Source organism: Podarcis cretensis (assembly GCF_951804945.1).
Source record: "Podarcis cretensis genome assembly, chromosome: 13".
Classification (NCBI taxonomy): domain Eukaryota; kingdom Metazoa; phylum Chordata; class Lepidosauria; order Squamata; family Lacertidae; genus Podarcis; species Podarcis cretensis.
The window spans coordinates 41,721,003-41,748,891 of record NC_137182.1 but is presented as its reverse complement, the minus strand read 5'-3'; the positions used below and the strand labels follow the sequence as shown (position 1 = coordinate 41,748,891).

Below are 27,889 nucleotides of genomic sequence, written 5' to 3'. Positions count from 1 at the left end.
ATCATTTCCACACGACACTACTTTTTTTAGCAAAGGACACCTGTATTGAGTATTGGCCAGAATTAGTGGGACACTCTACGCATACATGTAGCTCTATGGTTCTCAATGACAGCCGATGAAAAACGACATCCGGTAGACGCAATGAACTTCCGGCAGCGGCCATATTGAAGTCAAGAAAGGAATATTCATTATGGCCGTCCCAAGTCGCCGCCTCCTCCTGTTGCTTTTTTTAAAAAAATTAAAAATCCTTCGTTGTAATGATTCCGAATCACAGAAAAAAGCGGGTCCCGGGTAGGCTCTGTAGTAGCAATAAACATACTAAATCAATCCCTGGTGTCTGCCTTCCTCTTCCGCTGCTTCTCCACTGGCTAAGGGGTTGAGGGTGAAAACCGCCGCGTCGAGCGGCGGGGCCAGAAGGCGCATGCGCAGTACGAGCTAGGTGGCGACAGAGCGTGTTTCTCTCTCCCCCCTGCCCCTTCTTTTTGCCTCTCGAGCAACCTTCCCGCGAGGAAGAAAGAGGCGGGGGAGGGGGAGGAGGCGGCGGCGAAGGAAGAGGAGGAGGAGGGACCTCCAGCGCGCGTGCGCAGTCTCCTCCTGCCCCTCCATTCCGATTCCCCCCCTCCTCCCCCGCGCCACTTCGTCCCCGGGAGTGCGAAAAAGAAAAAAAAGGAGGGGGAAGCAGCTATGAGGGACCGAACGGACGAGATCAGAGGGGTGAGAATCCTCGCGCGGCTGGCCACGCCCACAACGGTCGCCTTTGCTCCTCCCCTTTCCGTGCCTCCTTTGCGCCGTCGGTCACGCTCTCCCCCCGCGCGCCGCTTTTCCCTCGCCTTTTATAGGCTGTTCGCTCTCTCTGCCTCCTCGTCCTCCCCTTCCCCTTCTCCCCCCCGCAGTCCCTTTTGCTCTTCTCATCCCCCCTAAACCTCGCCCCAAATTTGGCCCCTCGACCTCTGGAGGCCTATTTCCACCTCCCCTCACTAACCCCGACCGCCTCGAGGGGCCCCATTGCTGCCCCCCCCCTCGCAGGGTGTCAGGTGCGCACCTCCCCCACCCCAAAAACACAGCCAGGAGATGCCATTTTCGTTTCTGTTATTCGCAATCTGGATTTCATAAATTCCAAACTTCCCCTCCCCTTGACAGTCAAAAGCTTTCCTTTCCAAATGCGCGTTTTCCTCTCAGGCTCCTGTGGGGGGCGCTGTTTTCAGTCCCTCCCTCCCGTGATCATGGTCTCCCACTTTCCCACTCGCCTCCCCCAACCCAGTTCTCGGTTTGTTTATCTGCTCTCTTCATCCCTGTATCCTCCTCCTGCTGCCTTCAGTTATTTCCCCTTCTCTGTCACCCTCGTCCACTCTTTGGGTTGCCCTCCTGAGAGTATCCTCTTCTCTGCCCTCCCTTTTCCATAGTCTGCCTCCCAGCATTTTTATATTTCTTCCCTGCACCCCATTTGTCCTCACACTGTGCTCCTTTCGTCCCCCATATTCACCTAACACTCCCTTGTCCCTTCTTGCATTGGTTCCCTCTTCACTCGTCTTCTCATCTGCTCTCTTCATAGGCTTTCTCTTAGCTACTACCCCACCCCAATGTTTTAGTGGAAAACACCATGGAAAGGAGTTGGGGTACATTAGGCCCCCAGGAATTTGAAGAGATCAAAAGAAGTTGGAGATGTTAACTCATTTGGGCAAGGCAATACTGCACACCAAAGCGATACCCAAATAACGCCACTGGATGTTGCATTGGTCTTTCGTCTTGGGAGGCAGCAACTGGTGGTGCATAGTGTCAGACTTTTGGTTGGGAAAATGTGTAAAATCCAACTCAGCCATGCATCTTACCAGGTGACCATAGGTCGTCAACTCTCAGCCTTTCGGACCTCATAGGATTATTGTGGCTGCTGCCCTGATATCCTTGGAGGAAGGGTAGGATAGAAATATTATAAAAGAACCAGAATGATGTTACATTAGGAAGTTACATTTGGGACTCACTTGTTACAAGATTCCAAAATGGTAAGTGGTTTGAGAGGGAGAGATAGAGGGACCAAGTTTGATTCTGTCTCAGGGTTTGAACAATGTTTGCAGATGGCTTAATGCAAAAGTCACCTTCCACTTAGTTATGCATTACATTTAAGATGCTTTTCGGTGTCGGCAAACAACACTATGGCTGTATTCCCGTTGCCTTTCTTGTCCTCCAGAATGCTTCAGCTCCTGTGTATAAACATGGAATTTCTAGGCTTTGCTTTGTTAAGATTTCAGTATCTCTGCCCTGACCGTTCGTCCCTTTTTCTCTCCATCTTTATTAGTAGCGAGAAAATACAGATTTAGGAAACATATTACTGACTTCTCATGTCCGTTTCAGATGTTTGTCCTTCTTACTAGAAAGGAAACCAGGGTGGTTTCACACTAATATACAAAATAGCTGCTAGTTTTGTTTTTTTCCTTTCAAGTCCGTTGTCAAATTTGACACAGGAAGGGAGTGAGCTGGCACATCTGCACCATGCACAATGGTATATTCCAATTAAGCAGGGACTGAATCATAATCTGTGGTTAAAGTTTAATTGGCTAAAGCTTGCAGCCCTAATTAAACAGTAGTAATGTTCCTACTACCTATATAGATTACTTTGATAAAGAAGATTGTTGGCCTTTGAAAGCTTATGCCACAATTAAAATGAATTAGTTTTAAGGATGCCACTATAGTTCTTCTGGAGTCATCTACTTTTTGGAATATATAGTGGGTTCTTTTCATAACAGTTCTGTTTGAGAAAGTGTCTCACAAGCAGGATTAGCTTTATTCTTTTTTTAAAAAAGCAAACTAAATGGAATTCTGCACAAAGGTAGGGTAATTCAAATGACAATGCTGTCATTGCCTTGTAAGTACAGTGCAGCATTAGAAAGAGCTTCAGCCAGCATGGATCTCTAGCACAGGAGAGTGCACATTTGCATAAATATTTTGCATGAAATAGAGGGGCATGGAATTATGGAGGGTGCTGAAGCCCTGTCCCCAGCTGCTAGAAACTTTGATCAACCATTGTTTGGCTATTGACATTTCACCTAGTGTTGAACATGTAGATTCAAGCATTTCTTATCAGCCATGAGAGCTAGAAACTAGCTAGTGATGTTGTGCTTTTAAAGTTTATTCAAATGAAAGGTAATGAAATGAAAGTTTTTTTGGAACTGGATTCTATACCCTAGGTCACATTCTTGAGGTTTGATTTGCTCCCACAGAACCCTGGCCCATATGCATATTACTAATAAGACCTGTGTTGTGCATCTTCTCAACTGGGGGGAAAAATTGCCATTGCTACTGACACAAAGAAATGTGAGGTCCAAGTGAGTTGGAGCAGAATTCAGCCAAAGTACACAGAGGCACATCCCAGCCCCACTGGTTGAGGTTTTCATCCCAAATCCTTCATGAGTGGTAGAGTGGTACCTCGGGTTACATACGCTTCAGGTTACATATGCTTCAGGTTATAGACTCCGCTAACCCAGAAAGAGTACCTCGGGTTAAAAACTTTGCTTCAGGATGAGAACAGAAATCGTGCTCCGGCAGCAGCAGGAGGCCCCATTAGCTAAAGTGGTGCTTCAGGTTAAGAACAGTTTCAGGTTAAGAACAGACCTCTGGAACAAATTAAGTACTTAATCCGAGGTATGTGTCATAGCCAATTTCCAATCTAGGAGCAAAACACATATTTTTTTTGTTCTTGCTTATGTTGAATTAAAGACCGAGGCAAGAGTGTTCTCCAACAAAGGAAACCCTCAGTGTCCAACTTGTCTTCCATGTTTCCCAGTCACAGATTTTTCTCACTTTTGTACAAGATTACATGTTTAAAAATTGGTCAGATTTATTGAGCAGCAAAATGTAGTGACCAGGTTGGCATCCACACAGAGAAATGTGTGTTACATTATATGCAGTGTTTCAAACTCCCATTGTTCTAGGCGCATCTTGCGCAAGGAATTTCATTAGTGCCAGCAGTTTCTGAGCTCTGGGCGTAGTACCGTCTCTACTCAGATTAAAACTGCAGAGTGGAAGGAAAGGAGGACTTTTTTCTGCCTCCCCACTTCCAGCTACTCGCTGGAGAAGAGACCCTCTTAAGAATATTAAGGGGGTGGGCAGGAGAAGGACTAGGCCATGTGAAAAATGAACATAAAGTTTTAGCTGCAGTTCACTCATATTCAGTTCACTCATATTCATATTGTATCCTTGTTATAAAAAAGTGTGCCTAGACATTCCGTTGTTGTGCCTATAATCTAGGTTTAAGGTACCATTTGTTTCCTAGCTTTCTTATCTCAGTTTCTAACACTGGTTATATGTCTACAACGTTGTTATGCATCTCATCCAGCAATAGATGCAGGTACCCGATCTACAGGTGGCGCTGTGGGTTAAAGCCTCAGCGCCTAGGACTTGCCGATCCGGCGGTTCGAATCCCTGCGGCGGGGTGCGCTCCCGCTGCTCGGTCCCAGCGCCTGCCAACCTAGCAGTTCGAAAGCACCTCCGGGTGCAAGTAGATAAATAGGGACCGCTTACCAGCGGGAAGGTAAACGGCGTTTCCGTGTGCGGCTCTGGCTTGCCAGAGCAGCGATGTCACGCTGGCCACGTGACCCGGAAGTGTCTCCGGACAGCGCTGGCCCCTGGCCTCTTAAGTGAGATGGGCGCACAACCCCAGAGTCTGTCAAGACTGGCCCGTACGGGCAGGGGTACCTTTACCTTTACCTTTACCCGATCTACATGCCAGTTTTCCACATGCAGTTATGGCCAGATGAACATCCAGTGCCAATTGCACATCTTCTCACAGATGCCCATAGCTCTCAAAAGTTCTGTATTAGTCTAAGAGTACAACAGTGTGTGTTGATAGAGAATAGGGAGAAAAACTGAATACACAAGACAGTTTTGTCTGTTCTTCTTCACAGCTGACTGGTGCCAAGTCAGCCTTTTAAGCAACCATGAAATGTTAGATTCTATTCACTCTTAGAACATGTGTCTTCTGTACTATGCAAAATGGAATGAAAATATTGTTTGAAAATACTGGTTTTAAATTGTTAACTGATTTGGAAGTTGATTTGGATAGAAATGTTTGTAAATGAATGAAAATGAATCTTGTCTAAGAACAGTGTGGGATTTTTTGTCTGTGTTTCTCCCCCTGTCATCTACAACACGTGTGCAGTGAGTGCTTTGGTGCATCTGATCTCTTCCCTCTACATCTCTCTTTAACAGAAGGATGTCGACTCGGACTGTGAAGAGACTGAACTCGATACTCTTGTCCCACAGCCAGGATCAGCAAGACCCAATGGCTCTCCAGATCCAACTGACGAATTCTTCCGAACGGTACCACAATCTTTCTTTCTAAGCATGTGCGGAGTTGACTTGAAAACTATCTTCCTGTGTGTGTGTGTGTGCGTTCCAAGGTGCTGTGTGCATTGGTGGGACACGCATAAGCTTGTCCCATACCGCATCTACCAACGTCCCACCCGCTTCTGGTGCCAAAAATGGCATCTATCAGCATGATCATCTTTGTTTTCACTATCCCATGGAAACTCTTCCAAGATCACTTGACTTTTTTCTTGCTACAGTTGCTATTGCATGCTATTGGTTTGTTGCTATAATGTGTCAGAGGAGTTGGAGATCTTCTGGCTGCACATCTGAAGAACAATAAGACCATGCTTACCTCCCTGTCCTCCTTTCCTTATGTTAAGCTCTGGAGACCATCCTCCAGCTGCCACCACCCAATCAGGTGACGCAGGTGGCAACAGGAGAAAGAGAGAGCACCTTCGCTTTGGTGGTGCCCTGGCTGTGCAAGATTTGCCCATTGCCTGCCTTGTTATTTTTCCAGTGCCGGGCAGAAAACTTCTATTTTCCCAATCATTTCATAGTTTCATTCCCCTTGAAATTGGTTTTATGCTGAATTTCTGTTGTTTTTATATATCATGCAGTTTTAATGTTCCTGTTTTTATGAATAGTATTTTATTTTTAATGTGCTGTGAGCTGTATGGGAGGAAATGTTTTAAATAAAATAAGAGGAGATAATTTGAATTCTGGCATCCGTGAACAGTCTTTGGTAAGCTGAAACTGCATCAGTATTGCCCGCACACAGTAGTGTTTTTGTGTGATTTCTTGAGGGTGCAAATCACTTGAGCATTTTCTAGAACCCTATGGAGCAGACACATTATGCTTTCTGCTTATGTAAATAAATCTAGTCAGCCAGTTCCCTGTGCTGGTGGCTTGTAGTTATACGCAGTGAGATATGAGTGGGTTTCATACTATGGAGATACCTCTTCATTGGAAACCCGCTTAATTGATGGAGATTTGGGGGTCATTGACAATGAAAAGGAAATGTATTTCTTCTTCTTCTTCTGGTGTGTTATCATTAACCACCCCCAAAGAAAAGTGGAAAAGGGGAGGGTAGGAGACTGACAGCACTTCTATAATTGAATGTTGCTCCAAGATGAGGTCAGGGTTCAGCTGATTAGAATTGACTCCTTCTCATCGTATCATTTTTTGTTGCCTTCTCAGACACGTGGGATCCGTGAAGCCTTGAAGACTCTGGGAAGCAAAGTAAAAGATCTAGAGAAACATCAAACTACCATTTTGGCCACACCCCTCCCTGAGGATAGTAAGTTTGCAGTGGGGGAATGCGGGTGGTAAAGTAGAAGATATGGGCTGGGGGAAAACTGGACAAAGTAGCTCTTGGAGGTAAGTGGCCAAGAAAAGTTGGCGAAAATAGTAAAATTTAGGGGCAGAGTTTAGTGGTATTTAAATTTCATGATTTAAAGTAGTGCAGAATTAGAATTGCCTTGTTGCAAAGTGCACATTGCTGTTTACTCCTAGCAGCCTCATATCTTGCTTTTCTTATGAATTATAGTTTGAAAAGATTCCGTGTACCGTATTGATTCAAAATGAAATCCAGTTGTATCTAAACAAAAACCTGCTTCTTGGTTTCAATTACCATCATGCAAAAATTGGTTATGATATTTTAAGAGGTGTCCAAATGCATAGAAATTAAGCAAATTTCCAAAATATAATTGATGTATACCCCCACCTTTCTTCTATGGAACTCATGTTAATGTACATAGTATTCCTAGGCAGCCTCCAATCAAAGCACCGACCAGACTAGACCTGATTAGGTTTAGCAAGGATACTGCATTATGTGCCTTCAGGCCAAATTATGGATTGCGACAGTTTATACTGTTCCATCAGTGTGTGCATGAGCACAGTAGACAGATTCATGCTTCAAAGTTGCTTACAGCCTAAAATAGATAGCAAGGGAACAACAGTAGGATGGAAAGGCAGACAAGGGTAGGAAGGAGTGAATAGGGGCAAATGCTATTCTGCATTGTTAAAAACTTGGTTAAATTAGGAATGAGGATTCGGATGGGTGGTTCAACCGTCAGTTCCCAGTCAAAAGATATAGCTGCACAGTGCCAGTTGTTAGAACATTAGAAAACCAGAGGAGGGTGGGATTGAAATACATTGTAAGCAGCCTTGAGAACTTTGATTGGTTGGCAGAATAGAAATACTCTAAAGTAAATAAGAGGAAAAGCCAAAATCCATGCACAAAGGAGAAGGGGTGAGGAGAGAGTTGAATGAGCAGATGTTGTGCCAAGTTCACGTTCAGAGAAGAAGGGCCCGCTTGAAGAGGGCAGCAGGGGAAATGAGTGGAGTTGTTGGTGGGATATATTGAAGAACAAAAGCTGAAAGATAGCAGAACAAGACCATGGATAGCTTTAAAAGTAAAGGCAAAGGTTTTGTTCTATATACACAGGTAGAATGGACTGGAAAGCCAGTGAAAGGATCAGAAGATAGGCATCAGTGTGGTCAGAGAAACAGGATAAATGAGTAATATTGACAAAGGAGTTTTGCACTGAGGTGAGGAGACTTGAGGTTGTAGTTCAGGTGGACGCATGGCGCTTTGGTCAAAACAATATGGAGAAACAGCCATTTCTGCAGTGTTCTTCAGGAAGAAATGATATGGCTTATCAATGGATTGAATGCGGGCAGAGCAACTGTAGTCAGTGTTCCCTTCAGTTGACCAAATGGCCTGCAGGAAAGGGATGTGGCAAAGAAGCACCTACATACATAACACCTTAGCAAAAGCCACATGTAAATGTCATCTACCGTATTTTTCGCCCTATAGGACGCACTTTTCCCCCTCCAAAAATGAAGGGGAAATGCGTGTGCTTTCGCTGAAGCCTGGAGAGCGAGAGGGGTCGGTGCGCACCGACCCCTCTCGCTCTCCAGGCCTCAGGAGAGCCGCAGCGCCAGTCCCACAAGGTCGGGGGACAGCGGGGAGGCAGAACGCCGCCATCCCGTGTCCTCCTGCTGTCCCCGGACCTGATCTGCAGGCAGGCGGCGGGGAGAAGAGCACTTCTCCCCGCTGCCGGCTCCACAAGCGCCTGGGGGGGAAATAATTTTTTTTTTTTTATTTCCCCCCAAAAAAACTTGGTGCGTCCTATGGGCCGGTGCATCCTATGGGACGAAAAATACGGTAATTCTTCTCTGGCACAATCCCAGCTGTTGACTTTTTAACCTTGGTGTTTTCTAGGCATGAAGCAAGACCTGCAAAAGCTACGTGAGGAAATCAAGGAGCTGGCAAAAGACATTCGCACCCGCCTGAAAAGTGAGTGTGGGAGGAGGATTGGGCCTTAATGCATAAAAGGGAAGAGTGCTGGATGTCGGACCTCCTAGCTTCTGCTCTCCAGCTTTGTCTGTGTGCTCATTGTACTGAAACCAGGAGGAGGCCTTCTCTCTGTCTCCAGTAGAAAGTGGCGTGGCTTGATTGCAGCCCTGTTTATTTTTTAATATAGAAATTGAGCCCAAGAAGGATGGGGAAGATGAGAACAAAAACTCCATCAACGTTCGTATGAAGAGAACCCAGGTCAGATGCGGCCCAGCTAGCTCGCTTGGGTACTGGTGAGGAGGAGGCTACAGAAGTGTCCTTAACCCTTTCTTTCCATTTCTGCCTCAGCATGGGATCCTGTCCCAACAGTTCTTGGACCTGATCAACCAGTGCAATGCAACGCAGTCTGACTACCGAGATAAGAATCTGGAGCGCATCAGGAGACAGCTGCAGATCAGTGAGTGTCTGCTCTTTCTTCCCACTGGCTCCAGAGATGACTGCATTTCAGTGCCAAATCAGCAATCTCGGTTGCTGCAAGGTTCCTACGTACTAGAGTCGCCCAGAAGTCATGGGGACAAGTCATGGTGCCAGCCCTAAGGTAGCTGGGAAGATTTTGATTTGCCCAAAGTCATCTGGGTTGCCTGGTGGCTAAGATGAGTATCCTAAGCTTGGACATGGTGCCCTATTCTTATCACAATGCTGTTGTTAGAGATGTCCCAGAAACGCATGAACAGTTGTGTTTGTGATGCTGGTCAGGGACACATGGGTTTTATTTCTTTGCAATCTCTCTCTATAAGTGGATTCTGGCAGTTTTGTTGATTTTGTTTATAAAGCAAGTTCCTAGATCTTAGGAAGTGGGTATTGAAAACATGTAAACTGTGCATGGTTGCAGGGCCCAGCAATGTTTCCACTGGTCAGATGATGTGTCTTTAAGGCCTGTTCTTTACACTTCTGTCTTTCCATCAGCTAGCAGAAGTGGAAACAAGCATGCAAACTTGATTTGTATTGCACATTTTAGATGCAGAGTCATTTTACAGAGCAGGGGATACGTTACATTGGCTTTAAAAAGAGAAAGCCTGTGACCATGGCACAGGCAACTTCCAAGCTCATAACTGCTGTTTTTTGCACACTTTCTTTCCCATCCACACAAGTGTGTGTTGAGGCCTGTGCTCCTGAGAAAGACAAGCGGAACTGAGCAGTTCAAGGATACAGCTGCAGTGATTCCTAGCATGGTGAAGTCTGCCCAAGTTGTCTTATCAGAGTGACTTCAAGCTGTAGCCAGATGAGGCTTTCATTTTTTCCCCTGTGTGTTTGCAGGCATGTCTCTGGCCCAAAGGCAAGCTATAGCTCTTTATGCTTTGGAGAAAATGACTATGCATATTGGTCTTGAGAGCACTTTTTTGTGGAGCCTAGGCTCAACTACCACGCTGCACGGGGGCTATTAAAATTTCCTAAACTTGGGACACAAGGCAGGGGAGCACTGGCAACATTTCTAGTTTGGGGGAAGTTGAGAACACTGGTGGTCTTTGTGAGGAGGAGATTTGTCCTATTTCCTCCCTTCTGTGACTAATTTCAGGTACAGGGTTAGCAAAGCAGCGGAGAAACAGCTGCCAGTAATGAGATGCGTTGTAGGTTGTGAATTGGGAAGGCATGGGGCCCAGAAGAGGAGGGTAGATAAGATGCGCATTTTTAAAAAATCAGTACTAGAAGACCTGGTTTTGCTAAAGCCTGGCTGTCTTCCAACAGGCAAGTTTTTCTTCCTGAAGCAGTTTCAAAGGTATCCTGTTGTGTGGGGTGGTGGTGGGGAAGGGTTAGTACAACCCTGGCTCCTAACTGAACCCTCCACCTTGCAGGTATTGTAAAATCTTGAAAGCCCTTTTGCTTTCAAACTGTTTTATATATATATAAAAAGCTTCAGTGATGTGCTGCTACTTGTACGTGGGCCAAGTCATCTTCCTGTGGAGACGGATAGCGTCTGTCTGCTGTCCTCTAAAGGAAGATGACCTTAAAAGGCAGGAGAGTTGGAAGGGTAAGCTGCACAAAGCACACTTGGCCTGGGATTTCACAGCCAAATGAGGGGAGGGAATGGGAGGAAGGTTTCCAGCAATCCTTTCATTTCAGATAGGCCAGATCACACAAACCAAAACGTTGTCTGAAATTCCTGATGTGAAGGCTCTCCTAGTCTCCAACAGCAAATAAAGATGGTTTGTCAAGAAATATCCTTTAATCCAGCTGCCCCATCCTTCAGATGAATTTGAAAGCTAAAAGAGGTAGCAATTGTGCAGAGTGCTGAATAGGAGTAGGGGCAGCTGGAAGATCCCCATTCTGAAATCTCTCACAGGATTGTTTGTGATTATAAGATTTAATAAAAATCTTCAGGAAAGCGTGAGCTGTATCAGGGATCCCCCTTAACAATTTTCTAGCGAATGTGCACCAAAGGCACCACTAATATTTAAGCAGGGCTTGAAACAAACTCTGAAGAGCTGGGCCCTCGCTACCAGCCCTGTGGAAGGAGGTGTGAAGGCAGTGTGGGAAGAAGTGTGAACTCTTACCCTGGAAGCCCCCAAGCCTGCCCTACTCCAGTATTCTGCCTGCAGAGAGTAGGCAGTTTCATAATTCACCATAAAACATTCTGCATCTCACTGTAGAGGGGGAAAGCTTGCAAATATGTGAACAGTTCTTGCAAAAAAGCTTAGGAGCTAGAGAGGCGCTTTCAGGACAGCTTTTAATAACTGGTCAGTGATGGCCCATCACTCAGCATCAGCCCAATCCCTCCTTGTAAAGTCTAGATTTTGGTTTGGTCCTCACCACCAGTGTCTACGGTGTCTCATTTCATCTATACTCGACTTTAACATAAAGCTGAGGCAAAAATCTAAATATAGAGGGGGAAAGGGAAGAGAGGATACCAAACTGTCTAACAAGATTAGTGTTTTTCCAGAGCTCCACAAAACCTTGGAAGCTTTATTTTTATTTATAAATGTATATTCTCTTTCTACTGAATCATATCCACAGTGGGTTTTGTTAAAGCTGCATTAATCTTTTAGTTCAGGATTGCGCTGAGGCTGCAATCCTGTATACATTTACCTGGGAATAAGCCCCACCGAGCTCACTGGGAATTATTTCTGAGCCAGCATGCATAGGATTGCCCTGTAAAAAATGAAGGAAGATTTAATGCTTTTTAGGCCTGTTGATGTGGAATCGGTTCCCTGAAGGTAAAAAGTTTTGAAAACCTCCTCAGTAACCTAGAATAAAGCAAAGCAAATATTTAAACCACCATTGAAGAATGCATCATGTTGGAGTTTAGAGCACAAAATGTCAAGCCCCTGACAGTAGACTTCAGGCAGAGAGCTTCACCTCCCTTCAACTAGGCAGTACATCATGACAGAAGGCTTTGTGGCACCACAGCTGAGTAACAAGCACAGTGGTGCTGTGTGGCCCTTGAGTTCCGATTTTGGAGGTGTGTGGGATTTAGTGCCTTTAGACAGGAGGGGTAGTGAAGGGGTTCAAGGCAGGCTGCTGAGAGTGAGGGAGTCTGGCTTTGCTTCTTATTTTGGGCAGGAAACCTTGCTTTGCTGCTGAGCCTGCTTTCTTCATTCCCCTTCAGCTAACAGCGGGGCAGTTTCCGATGAAGAGCTGGACCAGATGCTGGAGAGTGGTCAGACAGAGGTGTTTGTTTCCAATGTGAGTACCAGAAGGCGAGGCCTTGGGAGGGCATCAGGTAGAAAAGGGGGCCTGGGCCCTCGGCTAACTTATCTGGCTGCACTTGCTCCCCGCAGATCATGAAGGACACGCAAGTGACGAAGCAGGCTCTGAACGAAATCGAGACACGGCACAGTGAAATCCTCAAGCTGGAGCGCAGCATCCAGGAACTCCACGAAATGTTCCTGTACCTGGCCACTGAAGTGGAGCTGCAGGTATGGCAGTGGGGGAGGAGAAAGAAGGTACTCGGGATCCAGGTGCTCTTGGGAATACAGGAAGCTGCCTTAAGCCAAGTTAGACCATTGGTCCAACTAGCTCGGAGTTCTCTACACTGACTGGCAACAGACACATGTTGTTCCCAGCCCTACCGGAAGATACAGGTGCTGTCTGCAGGCACCGAGTCCTTCCTCACTCTTCCTTCCCTGGTGGGAAGGGGTCAACTCACAATTCCATCTTGTTTCTGCTTTGGCTTCTTACCAGCCTTCAAGCTCCTTTCTGTCACTCTTCTTGCCAAGTACACTTCCCATCCGTGCCTCCTAGGAGTTTTTACACAGATTTAATATGGGCTTAGTTATTATGATGAGGTTGCTAGAATTTGAGGAGGTGTGCTCACCTTTGTTTTTTTCCCTGGCCTGTACTGGATGGTTTCTTATGTACTCTCACTGTTTTGTTTGACCTTGTTCTCTCTCACTATCCTTAGTGGCCCCATGCAGACCCAGACCCACCTCTTACCTACCCAGGGGAAGCTTCTTTGCTCCCCTCACATATTTTCCCTGGCCACCCGCCCTTGCCCCAGCGCTAGTTGTCTGTTGTCTCTTCTCCCCACCCCACCTCTCTCCCATTCAACTCAGAGGTTTCTTCATACCTCATCCCCACCCCTTTGACTGCATTTAGGGAGAGACGATTGACAGGATAGAGAAGAACATCCTGGATTCAGAGGACTACGTCAAGAAAGGGCAGGTCCACCTCCACATGGCTCAAGAGAACCAAAAGAAAGCTCGCAAGGTAAATTGACTGTGTTCGCTGGATAAATTTGGGTTGTATCTCCTTTAAAATGAATAGACCTCGTTTGTATCATGCTTACATGCAACTGTGCTGTGCAAATGGCAAAAGTTGGCAACCTGGGAACATCTGCTTTGACTTAAGGAGGGAAAGCACTTGCCAAGCCTTTATTGTTCCAAATAGATGTTTGAGATGATGGGCAATGCCTGATGAAATCTCGGAAGAAGGGGGTGTTTTGGTGCTTTGTCAGAGTGCCTTGTTCTTCCTCCCTGTGGCTAGCAGATGAACGAAAAATATAGCAGGAGCTGAGAGCTCTCTCTCTGGCCATCTGCCTTAACATATTTTTTGCCTGTTCTCTGCTTTGGGGCTCTGCAGAAGAAGTTCATGATTGCCATCTGCCTGACAGTCACGGTGCTCATCATCGTTGTCATCATTGGTGTATCCATTGCAGTTGGCTAGGAGGGCTCCCAGTTCTGCCTCTCCCTTCGTGCTGCGTTGCTGGAGCCCGATGGTGCGTATAGGGGACAAAGATGCGAGGAACGGTTGCACATTTGGGGGGAGAGGCATGGTCAACATCTGGGCTTCTAGAGGCTCATGCTCAGAGGTGCCTTATCTCATGCCAAGGCAGGTTCTTCCCTCTGGGTTACAAGAGGCTTGATGTAGCTCCCGTGCAATTTTGCAACAGTCTCTTGCTGCTGTTACACATGGGTGGGGCGTAGTCATTTCCAGCTCTTTCTGACCTGGTCTGCACCACATGACAGAGCTAGAAGTGCTGCCTGCAACTAGTGATGGCTGAGGAATAAGTCACTGCATTTCAAATGCCTTATGCCTCTTGCAATGGCACCTAGACAGGCTAGGTAGGAGGAGGGAGTAGTGGGAGAGCTATTTTGCTAGGTGAAGGGCTTCAGTTGGGAACTGCATTGAAGAGTTCTGACTCTGCCCTTTCCTGTCTTGTGAATTTTGGGATTTTCCCTCCTCAGGGCTCCATCTCTGGATTCATCATGGTTCTGGAACGTCTGCCCTCTCCTGGGAGGCCTTTGCACTGATAGATGGCTGGCGGAGATGCATCCTGCCTTTCGCCCAGTCCTGAAAGCACATGCTGCCTATGGCTGCCTCCTTTCCTGTTGCCCAGAAACAAGAAGCCCCTGATTTCCCTGCATCCAAAACTGTTTCCAGATGCCTATAACTCTCAAGATCTATTCTAGAGCAAAGTCTCTGCTGTGTTTATTTTGGACTTCCTAGTTTGGTTTGTTTCGTGGCTTGCATTTGGGTCCTGTGTTTCTCCCCCAATGCATTCTGTGGCCTTGACCCATTCACAAGCAAATGGTCAGTTCCTGTCTTGGCCTCCTCCTCAACAGCATCCACCCTTGCAATGAATTCTAGATGGCTCCTCATCTTGAGGAACCCCAATTCTCACATTCTGATCATGACAGCTGTGAGTTTTCCTTACCCTTTTTGTAGTTCCTGCCTTCTAAAATCTCCTCTGCCTGTCGTAGTTCTTTATCATGCATTTTGCTACAAGCCATGTCAGTTTTCTAAAGCTTCCCCCTTATCACACAGTATATTGTACATCTGTGCAAGGGGACAGATGGATTTTGTACAGAACTTGGTGGTATGTCTGGTCTTTCATACCCACAAACTCAACACGGTTAGATGTGCCTATGAGGGAAGCAGCATGCAGCTCTGTTAATTTTTTCTAACCTACTGCCTTCGTCCTGACCTTGTTTGTTGGATTTTTAGAGGCCTTTAGTAAGTACATGGGGCCTGTTTCAGCTGAAGCAAAGGGCAGCAAGCCAAGACCTCTGGGTTCACATGGCTAAAATGCCATCTATTGGTTTCTACCAAGCTGTTTGCCTCCTGCTTTCAGTTTTAAAGTTGACATTTTTTCCATGCCTCTTTCATCTGTGTGGCCCTCCTCCCAGCCGCCATGTCCCTGGTGCCTTAGGGGTTGTGTGCTCATAGCCCTTCTGAGCCCTGTGTATTATCTTAATCTTTTTTTGGGTCTCTTTTCTCTCTTTGTACAGTGAGATGAGAGATAATCCCAGTGCCAACCTTAAAAAGTATTGGGACAAAACCACACAAACAATATTTTTTGCTCCCTCAGGAAACCCGATCACAGGCCTTGAATTAGCCACCTGGAAAACTTGCCCAAGGGGCCAGGGGGAATCAAGATCTTGAAAGGAGGGTTATAGGAAGGAGTAGGAGTCAGAGCCCCTTGGGTTTGTCTGTCTGCAAATCTAGCTGAAATGGGTTGGGAAATCATGGAGAAAATGGAAGCCAGGACCTTTTGGCCTTGTTCCTGAAAATTTGATATTTTTCTACTTTGGAAAAAGAGGACTTGTCTAGATCAAAGCATTTAGCAAACTGTTCCAGTTGCCTTGGAGATTGAATGTAAAGAAAAGAAAAGCAGCCTGCCTCAAATTATTTTGTAATATAAAAATAAAAGCACTTTCTAGAATGTCTGCAAAGTTGTGGTTTCATTGTTGTCCCCAATGCAAGAAGCTCCTTCCCACCATTCTGTCAGTCTTGGATGCCTTTGACTGAAACTGGGAGGAAGAGGCTGTGGGAATAACTTGGCATGGAGTAAGAGTTATGCTTGCATGTACACTTTGTTACCGGAAAAATCCAAGGGCTCCCTTGGACAAAAAGTAAAGACACCAACCAGAGTAAATTGGAGCAAATCAGCCTGTACGCTTGGCCTTTATTGACTGTTGCAACAGGGTGCTCCCCTCACTTGCAGGTGAGAGGAAAGACACAGAAAAATGGTGTGCAAGACCTTATAAAAACTTTTGAAATTCCCCTCCTCTAGGTCAAGCCCACCCCCAGAAACATCATGCATACATTACAGAAAGGAGGGGTTGAGGGAGGAGTTGTGGTGGTAACCTGAGTGTCCTGTCACCTGGCTGGTTCCCCTCTCCTCCCCATGAGTCATTTTCTGAAGACAAAAGGTAGTCGCAGTTTCCTGCCCTCTGAGGGAAGATCTGATCATTGTCCTTTGTTCCAGTCCATGCTGAATCCACTCCCATATGCAAGTTCTTTGTGATCTTGATTGTCTTCTGTCTAGGACCATCAGGGTTGGCATAGCAACTGGGCAGGGCTTCTGTGGATGTGCTGGGATGGTGAAGGGATTATGGCTGCCCTGTATCAAACCTTCCCCATTTTGTAGTCCTTCCTTCATGGAGTAAAATAAAAGTGGAACAGTGCAAAACCGATGTATGGTTGATTTTCTATGAATTTATAACAGAAGCGTAGCGTATGTAGTATGTGAGTTTGAGAGTGTGTGAGTGTGTGTGTGTGTGTGTGTGTGAAGTTTGTACAAACTGAATGATTGGGGTGGGGGGTTCCTGCTACAACTTGAAACCTTTAGTTTTATTAATGCGTCACATATTCCAGGCCTTAGCTGTGAAGTTGTGGAACTTCTGAGACCCTGGAACAAGTTAATTCCAGTTCGACACCTCTCTGCTTGTTTGCATTTTAGCTGTTGTCTCACCCCACAGAAGAAGCCATAATTTCAGTAGTGATTCATTGCCACCCCCCTGCTTCTCTTGTAGATAGTAGCTGGCTATGAGTGTGCTTCGCTCCTGGGGCACAGGCAGGAGAGGATACTTCGAGGGATCTTTCTTGAAGAGGGGTCTCAAACTGCATTTTAAAGTATCACCCCAAGGTACAAGTTTAAATGCCTCTTCCAAATGTAATTCAAGAGCCATTTTAGAGAGCAGCTGTTTTACACTGCTGTGTTCCCCAGAAAGCGCCTTGAGTGTGAAGGGAAGATAAACACAGCTAGATACAATCTGCGATGGAGCCTTGGTTGTGACTAGCAATCTGCATTTCCCCTTCTCATTTTTACATGCTCACAATGGGAAACACCAGTTTCTACACAGAGGAGACCCCTCAGACCCAGCAAAGCAATATCACCTTAGTTGCTAACAAACACTTCTTGGCTGAGAAAGATTGAATCCAAAGATACATTCTGAGATAGGGTAGGGAGGAACTTGATGAAAGCATATTCCCCAAGCCAGTAGTGAAAAGGAACAAAGCAATTTCCCCCCCTTCCTCCTGTGCTACTGAGAAGTGTGTTACTTGGCTTCTAACCATAGCTTTTTTTTTTCTGGAGGGATGCAGGGTACTCATACCCCTCAACATTTTGTGAATCTACGTTTGGCCTCATTGAGGGGCAGTATTTCAATATGAGTAGGAAAATGAGAGTACCCCTAAATATTTTTTTAGAAAGAAAGAAAAAAAGCACTGCTTCTTAACTATTGGAAACTGCCGCTTCCCAATATCAACTACTTAATTTTGAGAACTGACTGCTCCTTATGTGGATGGGTTGAGGGGAGAGCTCTTAATAGAAAAGGCTAGGACTTTATGTTGACCAGTAGGGGGCACCATGTCCTTTTTCTTAACTAAATCAAGGAAGGTTTTTTAATATATAGGCTTACAAAGAAATTGTCTTTTATTTGGTGCACTAAAAGAACTTTGAGTTCAGTCATTCTCTGTAAAGTGTAGCATTGGACATAAGCATCCTGAGAACTTCAGCATTTACACACACAGAGACCTGCAAGTTCTAAATGATCACATATTTTTAAAAGGCAATAAGCAGAACAAATTGTGTAGCGTCCCCTGCGTCCCAAGGTCTTGTAGCAGAAGCATAGAGAGAAAATCTGGTCTGACAAGGAGAGGAGCTTGAATCTCCCGTCAGCTTCTTTCTTTCCCCCCCCCCCCACCCCACAGCCCTCCCAATTACTTTAAGGTTTCTTTCTACTTGTTTCTTCCGTGGTAAGCTCTGACGTATATTGCTTTTTGCCTCTCTTGCCATTTCCTGCCTCAGCCTCTTACTGAAGACTGTGGTGTGGGGGGCTAACTTGCGATGTGGACCATGTGGTCTTTTTGACATTTGTGGCTGAATATTTGGTACAATGATTTCAAAGAAGATGCAACATGCTTTTCCAGTTGAGATGTAATGTGCTTTCTCGTCAGTCTAATCACTTTTATAACGTAAAATATTGTGTGAGAGAGAGACAGAGGTTTGCTGTTCTGCCAAGCATATAAACTAGCCCAGAGACTTATCCCTGCCCCGGAGCAGTTCAAATCGCCTTCATTTTGCAGAACATATTCTGCACTTGCCAATCATTGGTGGTTCTAACTCCAGATAGGACTGACTGGTGATAACTCTCTAGTTTTTAAGTGGCCATTTGGGTTGTGTGAAATGTGTTAATTGAAGATCTGGCCTCTTTCCAAAGGGCTTTAATGCAGTGCCATTCACTAACGACTCACTTGCCAAAAGAAAAGTGTCTTGCTAAAGAAGTGGCTCTAAGATGATGCCACTTAATCTGCCACCCATCCAAACACGTATTTCGTAAGGGAGCATTTGAGTACATTAAGTCCTAATGACACTTTATAGGTTGTATTCCCTTCACATTTAGTCCTGTGCCATTAATTCATACACATGCAATAGTGAGAAGGTGCAAGCCTCCCTCCCACCCCAAAGAAACCCATACCAACCTTTTCAATCTTTGCATTTCCTGTCCTATACAGTATGTATATGTCCCATCTGTTTGCGGGGGGTGCTGGGTACTGGCAAATGGCCAGAAGCATCCATCATTAGGAATATCTTACATTTCAGGGGTATACGTGACACCCTCTCCAAAAATTGGCTCTGGCTTGGCTGACCTTGTGAGGTATTCTTGTAATTATCTTAACTCATGAGTAGGCCCTTTGAAGTTAACATGACACTCTTGGGCTCGTTCATTTCAGTGGGTCTTCTCTGAGCAGAACTAGCTATGGATACAACTCTAAACCTGGAATTTGGTGATTTGAATGTTAGCAAGTGAGAAGAAAGACAGATTGTGTTTTAGAGATAAGTAGCACATGCAGAAACAACTAATAATAATAAATTTATTATTTGTACCCTGTCCATCTGACTGGGTTGCTTCCAGCATATACAAAAACATAATAAAAATTGAACATTAAAAAACCGGGGTCCTCTAAGCTTGAGGGAGAATCCATTGGGCCCACCGTCTCAAGGAGCCCTTTGCTTGACGGGGTCCACTTAGCCATTCCATTGCAACAAGTCACCTACATAGTTCGGCTTCTGAGGGACGTAATCCAAGCAGTAGGGACCTCCTAGAAAGGGACCGCACTCCAAGTGGTATTGGTATTCCAGGCTCCCATGATTAAGGTAACATATTTTATTTTGCGGCTTCCCAGCTTGCAGGGGTTCGTCGCACGACCCCAGCAGGTCGTCATCCCATCTGTTGTCTTCATCCCAGACCTGTACCCGCAACTTGCTGGTCTCCCCCAAGACTTGGATGTTCCCCACATCCAAGTGGACCTTCCATTCTGGGTTGTCGTTGTTCCATATGGTGGGAGTGCGAATCTCCCTGCCGTTGTAGAAGACCTTGACGAAGGCGTCAGTCCGTGACCAGTAGTCTCCCCACAAGTTCCTGGCACGCACAATCGTCACCTTCAGCTTGCCCAGGCCTCGCGCCCGTGAGCAGCACATAGCGTTGGTGGTGCCGTCACTGGCGCAGACACATGAGCAGGCGTCCCGGGCGCTCCGCCGCGTCCCTGGTGGGCAGGGCTGGGAGCAGTTCCTCCACAGTGCCCGTTCTCTCACGTACTCGCTCACCGCCTGCCGCAAACCCTCTCTCTTGGGGTCCCCCTTGGTCACCAAGGTGTGGATGGGCATCAGGGAGTAGGAGACCAAACCAGGGACGGATTTGAGGCTTTCCAACCAGTCCTTGAAGGGCTCTGTGCTCTGCCCGTCGCAGAAGAGCACGTCCACCTGGCTGTTCCCACCCACAACCTCCGTCTGCCGCTCGCTGAACGTCTGGTGGAAAGAGCCCTTGAAATTCCCCTTCTTCCTCAGCTCCTCACACTTCTGGAAGGCGGCGTTCATCTTGACTTTGCCGAGGCTGGCAGCAGCCTCCAGGCTAAGGCAATCCTTGACCTCGTCCGTGGTCGCTCCGTCCAGCGTTGCCTCGCACACCCGCACAGCCGTCACGTCCCTCACGCGGCCCCCCAAGTGAATCTGTTGTATGAAATGGGTCCCGTAGGTTTGGATCAGCTGGCGGTATTCCAGGTGGGAGTCAGGCCGGTACTTTTTGGGAAGGGTCTTCACGGCGTATTTGAAATGGCTGCTCTGCGGCAAGTAATGCCCAAGGCGGAAGCTGCAGGGAAAAGAAGGTTATTCAGGGAGCTTCCGGGCAGTCGCTGTTTTCCAGTGGGCACTGATGGATTGCAGGCCGGCAAAATTTGGGTGGGGCAAGTAAGGTTGATCTGGAATTCTTGTGGAACAAAACCATTCCCCCCTCTCCCCGCTCACAAATTGGACCAATAGGAGTGTGGGGTAGCAGTTGCTGAAATGTGGCTTCTTAATTTGATTGGCCTGCTTCCAGGCTCTGCAGTTGACCCCTCCCACCCATAAGGCAAGGTGAGAAGACCGCCTTAGGCGGCAGGATCCACAGGGCCAGCAGATCCAACTTCCAAGGAACGCATCACTTATAGTTGTGGCAGCGATGGTTGCAAAGGGCTCCTTGGAGGCTGGATCTGCCGCCTCCTCCGGATGCTACTTCTACAGGGGTCTCTCGGTGAACAGGAGGCGCTGCTGGTCTCTTCCCACCTCAGGGAGGAAATGGTGGGCGCTGCCCTTTGAGATCTCCTGGGCTCTGCACATGGGCATAGCCAAGGGGGGGGGGCAGGGAGGGACAGCTGCCCCCCCAATCAATAAAAATACATGGCAAACTGAGGTTCACCCCCTAACAAAAATCCTGGCTACGCCCCTGGCTCTGCACCCATCCGGCTTGATTCAGAGCAGGCCCCTTTCCCCAAAGACCTTTGATTCCCACTTCCAGGACTTATTTTCAGCCTGAGCTCACTGGAGCTCATCTCTGGCACCTTTCAGGTGGCTGCCGTTTCCATTCTAAGAGAGCAAGGGTGAGCTCCGACACCTCTTTTTCTAGAAAGACAGCACTGTCCACTTCCACCATTGGGTAAAGTTGATTTGATTCCCTCCCTTGTTCCCAATGTAGATCTTCACTCACCCCAAATGGAGGGGTGCTGTTTTGAGGTTTGCCTCGGGTGCTGAAACGTCTCGGGCTGGCGCTGCCTCCCAGATCTACATTTCCCGGCACCCTTAACAAATCAGCATGAAAAGCCAGCTACGGCCCTTCAGCCTTTCTCCCTGTCTGCCCCCAAGCCATTCCTCTACCCTGCCTTCGTCACCTGTAGTGGGAGCAGGAGACCTCATGGCTCGCAAAACTGTACTTGTCCTGAGAGCTCTTCTCCCGGCTGAATTCGGCCATCTTGGAGTGGGATCCTGCCAGAGCCACCTGGGCCTGGGCCTGGGGCTTCACCTCCACCTCCAGCCCTGCCTTCCAGTCGTTCTTCACGTCAGATCCTTCTGCCAGGACCAGAGAGATGCCAGACTCCTGCACGGAGGAATGCACGCTCCTTTGGCACCAGGTTTTGGCTTCCCAGTCGATGGCAGCCACTGGGAGCCTCTGGAGCGGCTTCCCCTCCAGCAGGGGGTTCTGGCACAAGGTGCAGCTCCCGTCTGGCCTCTGCCACTGGTTCATATCCAGGACCTTTGCCCCTTTCTTCTCCAGAGTGGTGATGTCGATGCCCTCGCCGGCCAAGCTGTGCCCAGGGACAAAGTCCTTGTGTTCCAGGCATTCATCCTCCGTGGCCTTGTGGCATTGTGGGGAGACGCCGAGGAAGAGGAGGAAGAGGAGGAAGAGGAAGAAGAGGGGCACTGAGGATGCAGGGTTCGCTTTCAGCATGGCCGGCCCTCTGGGAAGACACCCTGCAACGAGAAAGGAACTGATAACTCGGATCGTCCTGGGATGCGGTGCATGCTTGAAGTTAGTCCGTTGCAATGTGGGAAGGAGTGATTCTGAGGAAGGGCTTTGAGGCACTGGCTGCAAACTTACTACCAGGCTAAGTTCAGGGATTTAGTGTACAAAAACCCTATGCAATGGGGGACCAGTATACCTGATTTCACCCATAATATATGCAACCAGTCACTGCACTCTGCAGATACCATCTCATCAGGAGGTCTGCTCTGTGTGCTCTCAGAATCAGACACTTCATGTGGCAGCGTTGCCCTTTGGAACTCCTCGCTACTGCCTATCAGGCAAAATCTATGGTCTTGTCAGTGCCTATTAATCAGCTTCATTTTCCAACTTTCAAGTGCAGAAACTTTTACCCTGTTTCTGCATTCCATCTACATCTGTATTAAACTTCCTCGCACGTGTCCTTATTGTGCTTCACGAGGGTGTATATGAGAAGTGGTTTGTGTGAAGTTGGAGCCAGTGTGGTGTTGTGGTTTGAGCGCTGGACAAGGAGCAAAAAACCCGAGTTTGAATCCCCACTCAGCCACGAAGCTCGACCTTAGGGAGGTCTTAATCTCTCTGCCTAGTCTACCTCACAGGGTTGTTGAGAGGATGACCTGGGGAGAGGGAGAACCATACAAATGTAATAAAATAACTAAACAATAGGTGATCAACCTGTGGCCCTTGAGGTGTTGTTGGACTCCACATCCCATCAGTCCTGGCTATTTTTCTGGAAAAAGAGGTGCCACAACTCACCATAAACGCCTTCCTTGTTCTCTTAGAATGGCAATGGCGCCCACCTGAAAGATGCCGGAACTGAGTTCCAATGGGTTCCCACTGAAAAAAAAGCCCTGTGTATATATATATATATATATATATATATATATATATATATATATACCACTGTAGAGTAATTGGGACAATACCCCTTTTGTGCAGCTCAGCAACTTCACAACCCTCTTTTCCTTAGGATGCAAAACCTCTCGGCTAAAGTGTTTTTGGGTGTTTTTTTGGGGTGGGGTGGGCAGAGTCCTCAAAGTTCTTATTTGCAATAAATGCTTGGAACCAGACTTTGCTGGATTTGGCAAAAAGTGCCACAATCCAGGCCAGGCCAGTTTTTCTGTGATAGGAGACCCCTTGTCAGAGGAGCCGTCCCAGTCGTTAACTTGACAAAAGGCAGGAAGAGCAGCCATTGAGAGGAAGGAAAGGTGTGGGTGTGATGTCACAAGAACGTTTTGGGCCTTTGGCAGGAGCCTTGGAATAGCTGGGAACAAAAGCCAGAGCAATTTTGGCAGGAGATTCAGCAGACTCCTGCACAGCTGTGGAGAACAAGCCCCTCTTGAGATGACCATGTTGTAAGATCTGGACTCTCCCCATGTGGACTGAAGGTGTAAATAGTTGAATAAATTATATTTATTAAAACTGTGACAGCCTCCGCTGCATCTTGATTCTCAATGGAACACAGACCAGAAAATTGCCACAGCTCAGCAGAGACTGGAGGTGGCTTTCAACTTTGGCAAGAAAAGTTTCTTAATTTGATTGCTGAAATGTGTACGTTTGCCATACTCAGGGACTGAGAATTTTCTTGTGTCTAGATGCTACAAGCTACTTGGAGTTTAGGATTGGAGCTGTAAGTGGGCAGCACACTCATATGAGGTTTAGGAGAGGCTCGGAGAGAATGCACTCTGAGTAAACCACAAAGGTGCAAGTTGAAGAAGCCATTGCTTGAGTGCATCCCAGGTTCCCTCCAATTTGGGATTGCAGGAGTAAAGGGGGGGGGGCAGCAGCAACTACCGGAAAGTAGGACTGTTGTGTTGCAGTGGGGCAATGAAGGGGATGTGAGAGGCTTTTCTTGGGCAAACCCCACACCCCTGGTCACACTCCCACACCCTCCAACATTTCTCCAATGAAAATAGGGACGTCCCATTCCATAATGACAATTCTACTATTTATACCCCACACATCTTACTGGGTTTCCCCAGCCACTCTGGGCAGCTTCCAACATAGGTAAAAACATAATAAATATTTTTTTAAAACTTCCCTATACAGGATTGCCTTCAGGACATCTCAGGGGTTGGGTTACTCCATAACCTCCAAAAAAATTCCAACGAGAATAGGGACATCCTACGATACCCTCCAACATTTATCCAATGAAAATACGGATATCCTAAGGAAAAGTGGGACGTCCTTGGCAAAACTGGGACGGTTTTTCTAAATCCCTGGAAAATAGGGACACCTGGGGGGGCTGCACTCCCAGGTCAAGCAAAGAAAGTCAACAAATAATGGAGGCTACTGATCCAACTTCCTTTCTTCTAATATCCACCCACAAACACCTACCTTCAGAAGGAGAAGGAAAGTCAGCGTGTCGGCTGGTGGGTCCGTGTGTTGCTCGACTGGGGCTGGTGTCTGCGTGCGCATGTATCTGTCTCCCAGAGACAGGATGTCGCAGTTCAGAAAGGGGAAAAAGAAACCTAACCTCAGATGTGACAAGAGTCATCGATCACCAGGCGGCTGAGAAAAGGAGAGCAGGTGGGATTCTGAGGTCGACACCCGTCACAAGTCGTGTGTGGGTTGGGAGGCGGGCTGGTTGCTAAAGGAACATTGCAAGTTGGGGGGGGGGGACAGCAACATTTACACCTCTGCTAATTTATTTATTCTTATTTGATGCATTGTTTTTGTCTCATCCTCACTTTAAGCAGCTCTGGGTGTCTGCACCACCTTGCCCTCCCCAACAACAGCCCTGTGAAATAAGCTAGGCTGAGAGAGAACATGAATGGCTCAAAGTCACCTCGTGCCCAAGTGGGGATTTTAAACTTTGGTCTCTCGAGTCCTGTTCTGATAAACACTAGCCACAGAAAATGTGAGAGAGAACAAAATGCCTTGAAAAATGACTGTGTCTGCTCACCTTGAGGCTCTTTCTAGTCACCACAGGCGAACAGCTATTTTCAAGGCTGAATTGAACATTTCTGGGTGTATTTCCCTGACCATAGGACAGAAGTGATGTAGCCCACAGTTAACAGTTTCTGCTTTGCATGCAAAAGTTCTCAGGTTCGAGTTTTTAATGTTTGATGTTATATTATGTATTTATATGTGGGGAATAATAATAATAATAATAATAATAATAATAATAATAATAATAGTTGTTGTTTTGCTCAAGAGGCATACTGAAGGGGGCAACCCAAATCTCAATTGGGGCCACCCAAGCCTCTTGTTCTGGCCTCCAAATCTCTTTTTGGGCCACCACCACCACCCCGGCCCTGTGTGGCTGTATACATAAACTAACCTATGACAGAAAGTGGGAGGGGTATGTTTGTTGCTCACTTTTACCCCAGGCCCCCCCCCCCCCAGCACTAGGACATGGCCCTCAGGAGGTTGCCCAGAAGGGAATGTGGCTCTTGGGATGCAAAGGTTTCCTAGCCAATGGAGAACATTATACTTGATCAGACTGCGGCAGCAAACACCAGCTTCTTATATTATCCTTTTAGCTGGAGCTGCTGGGGATTAAGCTTGACAGGGAAGCTGCCTCTTGCTGGTCCACTTAGCTTAGTCTTGTCAACAGAGAAGCTCTTTGGGGATGCCCAAGGTTGAATCTTGGAGCTTCTGTCTGCAAAGACTGAGCTCTGCTGAGGCAAAAGACAACCTTGCCAGGTCGTTCTGCAGGAGATTGAAATGTCCTGGTGTTGTTGGACTACAACTCCCATCATCCTTCACTCTGAGCCACGCGGGTGGGGACTGAAGGTATCCAATGGCAGCTGGAGGGCTGCACCCTGTCCCATCCTCCTGGGTGCAGAGCAGGGGCGGACAGGGTCCCCCAATGTCCCACTGGCCCCAATGAGCATGGGCAATGATCTGGGGGGATGGGAGTTGTAGTCCCCAGCATCTGGAGGGGGCTACATTGGCTACCTCTGGCCCAAAGAGCTGAGGGTTTGGAAGGGAGGTCGGGGCCCTAGAACTCCTAAATCTCTCATCTGCCTTTCTACAGGCAAAGGCTGCACACCTTTAATATCTGCTAAGACTAAGTGAAGGGGCGTGGGTGGTGCTGTGGGTTAAACCACAGAGCCCAGGACTTGCCGACCAGGTTGGTGGTTCGAATCCCCGCGACGGGGTGAGCTCCTGTTGCTTGGTTCCTGCTCCTGCCAACATAGCAGTTCGAAAGCACCTCAAAGTGCAAGTAGATAAATAGGCACCGCTCCGGCGGGAAGGTAAATGGCATTTCCGTGCGCTGCTCTGGTTCGCCAGAAGTGGCTTAGTCATGCTGGCCACATGACCCGGAAGCTGTACGCCGGCTCCCTCAGCCAATAAAGCGAGATGAGCGCCGCAACCCCAGAGTCAGTCACGACTGGACCTAATGGTCAGGGGTCCCTTTACCTTTAAGACTAAGTGAACATTCAATAGATGGAGCTGCTCCTACCGCAGAGAAGTATTGCTGGGGGAAGCGGAGAGGTTTAAGGCACATATTTTGCATGGAGTTCTGTCCCACATTCAGTGGGGAGCTGCTGCCTGTCGAAGCAGAGACTGGTCAGACTGGCAGAGCATGTGCTTGGCAGGCAGAAGGTCCCAGGTTCAATCCCTGGCAGCTCCAGGATACGCTAGGAGAAACATCTTTGTCCAAAATCCCCCAAATCTGCTGCCAGTTACTGTAGACAGTACTGAGCTAGATGCACCAATGGTCTGCCTCGGTCTAAGGCAGGATCCTGTGGTCCGACTCAACCCGGCAGCTTTGCCTGCTAAATTTCCGTCTGCCGTGCAGCTGAAAAGGCACAGGGCCTCTAGTGAAAATGAAACACCCTAATCTCATCCTGGTCTGGGTTGGCCAAACATCATGAGTGAGAGGCCCCAAACACCGGCCCTGCCATGGGAAGACAATCGCTTTTGACACCTCCCGCCACAGAACCCTGGACCACCAGCCACTCACAGCTGTTCACACACCAGGGTCAGGCCTTAATATGTTTCAGGGTTTTTGTGTGTGTGTGTGTGTTTTAATATTCTGTTGGAAGCTGCCCGGAGTGGCTGGGGGAATCCAGTCAGATGGGAGGCATATAAATAATAAAATTATTATTCTTATTAATGCCACAATCACCTGTGAACAAGAGGCTGCATGACGTGTTCCACCAGCCAGAGCCACTAATTTTAGACAAGTTAACATGCCCCCGACATACACAAAAAAGGTTGCCCCCCCCCACGCTGCTCTTGTCAGGGCATACCACCCACCTCTCACACACTGCCTGCCCACTTCCTTCCCGCCAATGCACCGTGTGTGTACATTTTGTACAAGCTGTATGTGTAATTCTTGCCGTGTTTCTCCTCCAGCTTCCTTGCCTAAGGCCCCCCTGCCCTTAAGGCCCCCCTGCCCTCGCGTAGTCTTTTCCTCGCCACTCTCCGTGCGATGTTTAAACCCCAACCAAACTGACAAATTTCCCTTCCCCCAGACAAGCCGCCCAGCAAACCGCTTGGTTCCACGAGCAGCTGAGCATTCTGAGCCGTCACAGCAGCCCAGCCAATCAGCAGCAGAGGCTTCGCGGTAACAAGGGCTACGCAATATGGATGGCCGAAGACTGCTGTGCTCCCTGGGAAGGTTTGTAGCAGCCGGCAGGAAAGGAGCAGGACATCTGAATTCCATCCTCAGCTCTGGAAGAGGAGCCAGATTCAGTAGGTCAGGCAAGGGGAGTAAAAAGACTTTGGGGTCCTGTTACCCCATGACCACAACTCGCAAGTCTTATAGGATTGAGCACTTTCTCCACCCACTTTTTTAAAA

The 27,889-nt window shown here is 47.4% G+C and overlaps 2 protein-coding genes across 5 annotated transcripts; one reads left to right on the top strand and one right to left on the bottom strand.

Annotated features, from left to right (window-relative positions):
• Nucleotides 1–47: 47 nt before the first annotated feature.
• STX4 (syntaxin 4) lies at nucleotides 48–15,765 on the top strand. Of its 2 annotated transcripts, none has more exons than XM_079950293.1 (11): nucleotides 48–714; nucleotides 5,203–5,313; nucleotides 6,499–6,598; nucleotides 8,528–8,602; nucleotides 8,790–8,860; nucleotides 8,951–9,059; nucleotides 12,207–12,283; nucleotides 12,379–12,516; nucleotides 13,196–13,306; nucleotides 13,679–13,814; nucleotides 14,284–15,765. In XM_079950293.1, the coding sequence occupies exons 1-10, from the start codon at nucleotides 685–687 to the stop codon at nucleotides 13,760–13,762; spliced, it is 906 nt and encodes a 301-aa protein (XP_079806419.1). In that variant the 5' UTR covers nucleotides 48–684; the 3' UTR covers nucleotides 13,763–13,814; nucleotides 14,284–15,765. The 2 variants fall into 2 exon arrangements, with proteins under 2 accessions (XP_079806419.1, XP_079806420.1); XM_079950294.1 differs by lacking the exon at nucleotides 48–714 and adding an exon at nucleotides 1,000–2,000.
• A 3,419-nt stretch (nucleotides 15,766–19,184) lies between these two features.
• On the bottom strand, nucleotides 19,185–25,074 carry PRF1 (perforin 1). 3 transcript variants are annotated; one of them, XM_079950591.1, is made up of 4 exons: nucleotides 24,472–24,511; nucleotides 22,891–22,971; nucleotides 21,527–22,106; nucleotides 19,185–20,472 (listed from the first exon to the last, which is right to left on the bottom strand). In XM_079950591.1, the coding sequence occupies exons 3-4, from the start codon at nucleotides 22,081–22,083 to the stop codon at nucleotides 19,353–19,355; spliced, it is 1,677 nt and encodes a 558-aa protein (XP_079806717.1). In that variant the 5' UTR covers nucleotides 22,084–22,106; nucleotides 22,891–22,971; nucleotides 24,472–24,511; the 3' UTR covers nucleotides 19,185–19,352. The 3 variants fall into 3 exon arrangements, with proteins under 3 accessions (XP_079806717.1, XP_079806716.1, XP_079806718.1); XM_079950590.1 differs by lacking the exon at nucleotides 22,891–22,971 and having other exon boundaries at nucleotides 24,472–25,074; XM_079950592.1 differs by lacking the exon at nucleotides 22,891–22,971 and having other exon boundaries at nucleotides 21,527–22,091; nucleotides 24,458–24,573.
• Nucleotides 25,075–27,889: the final 2,815 nt, after the last annotated feature.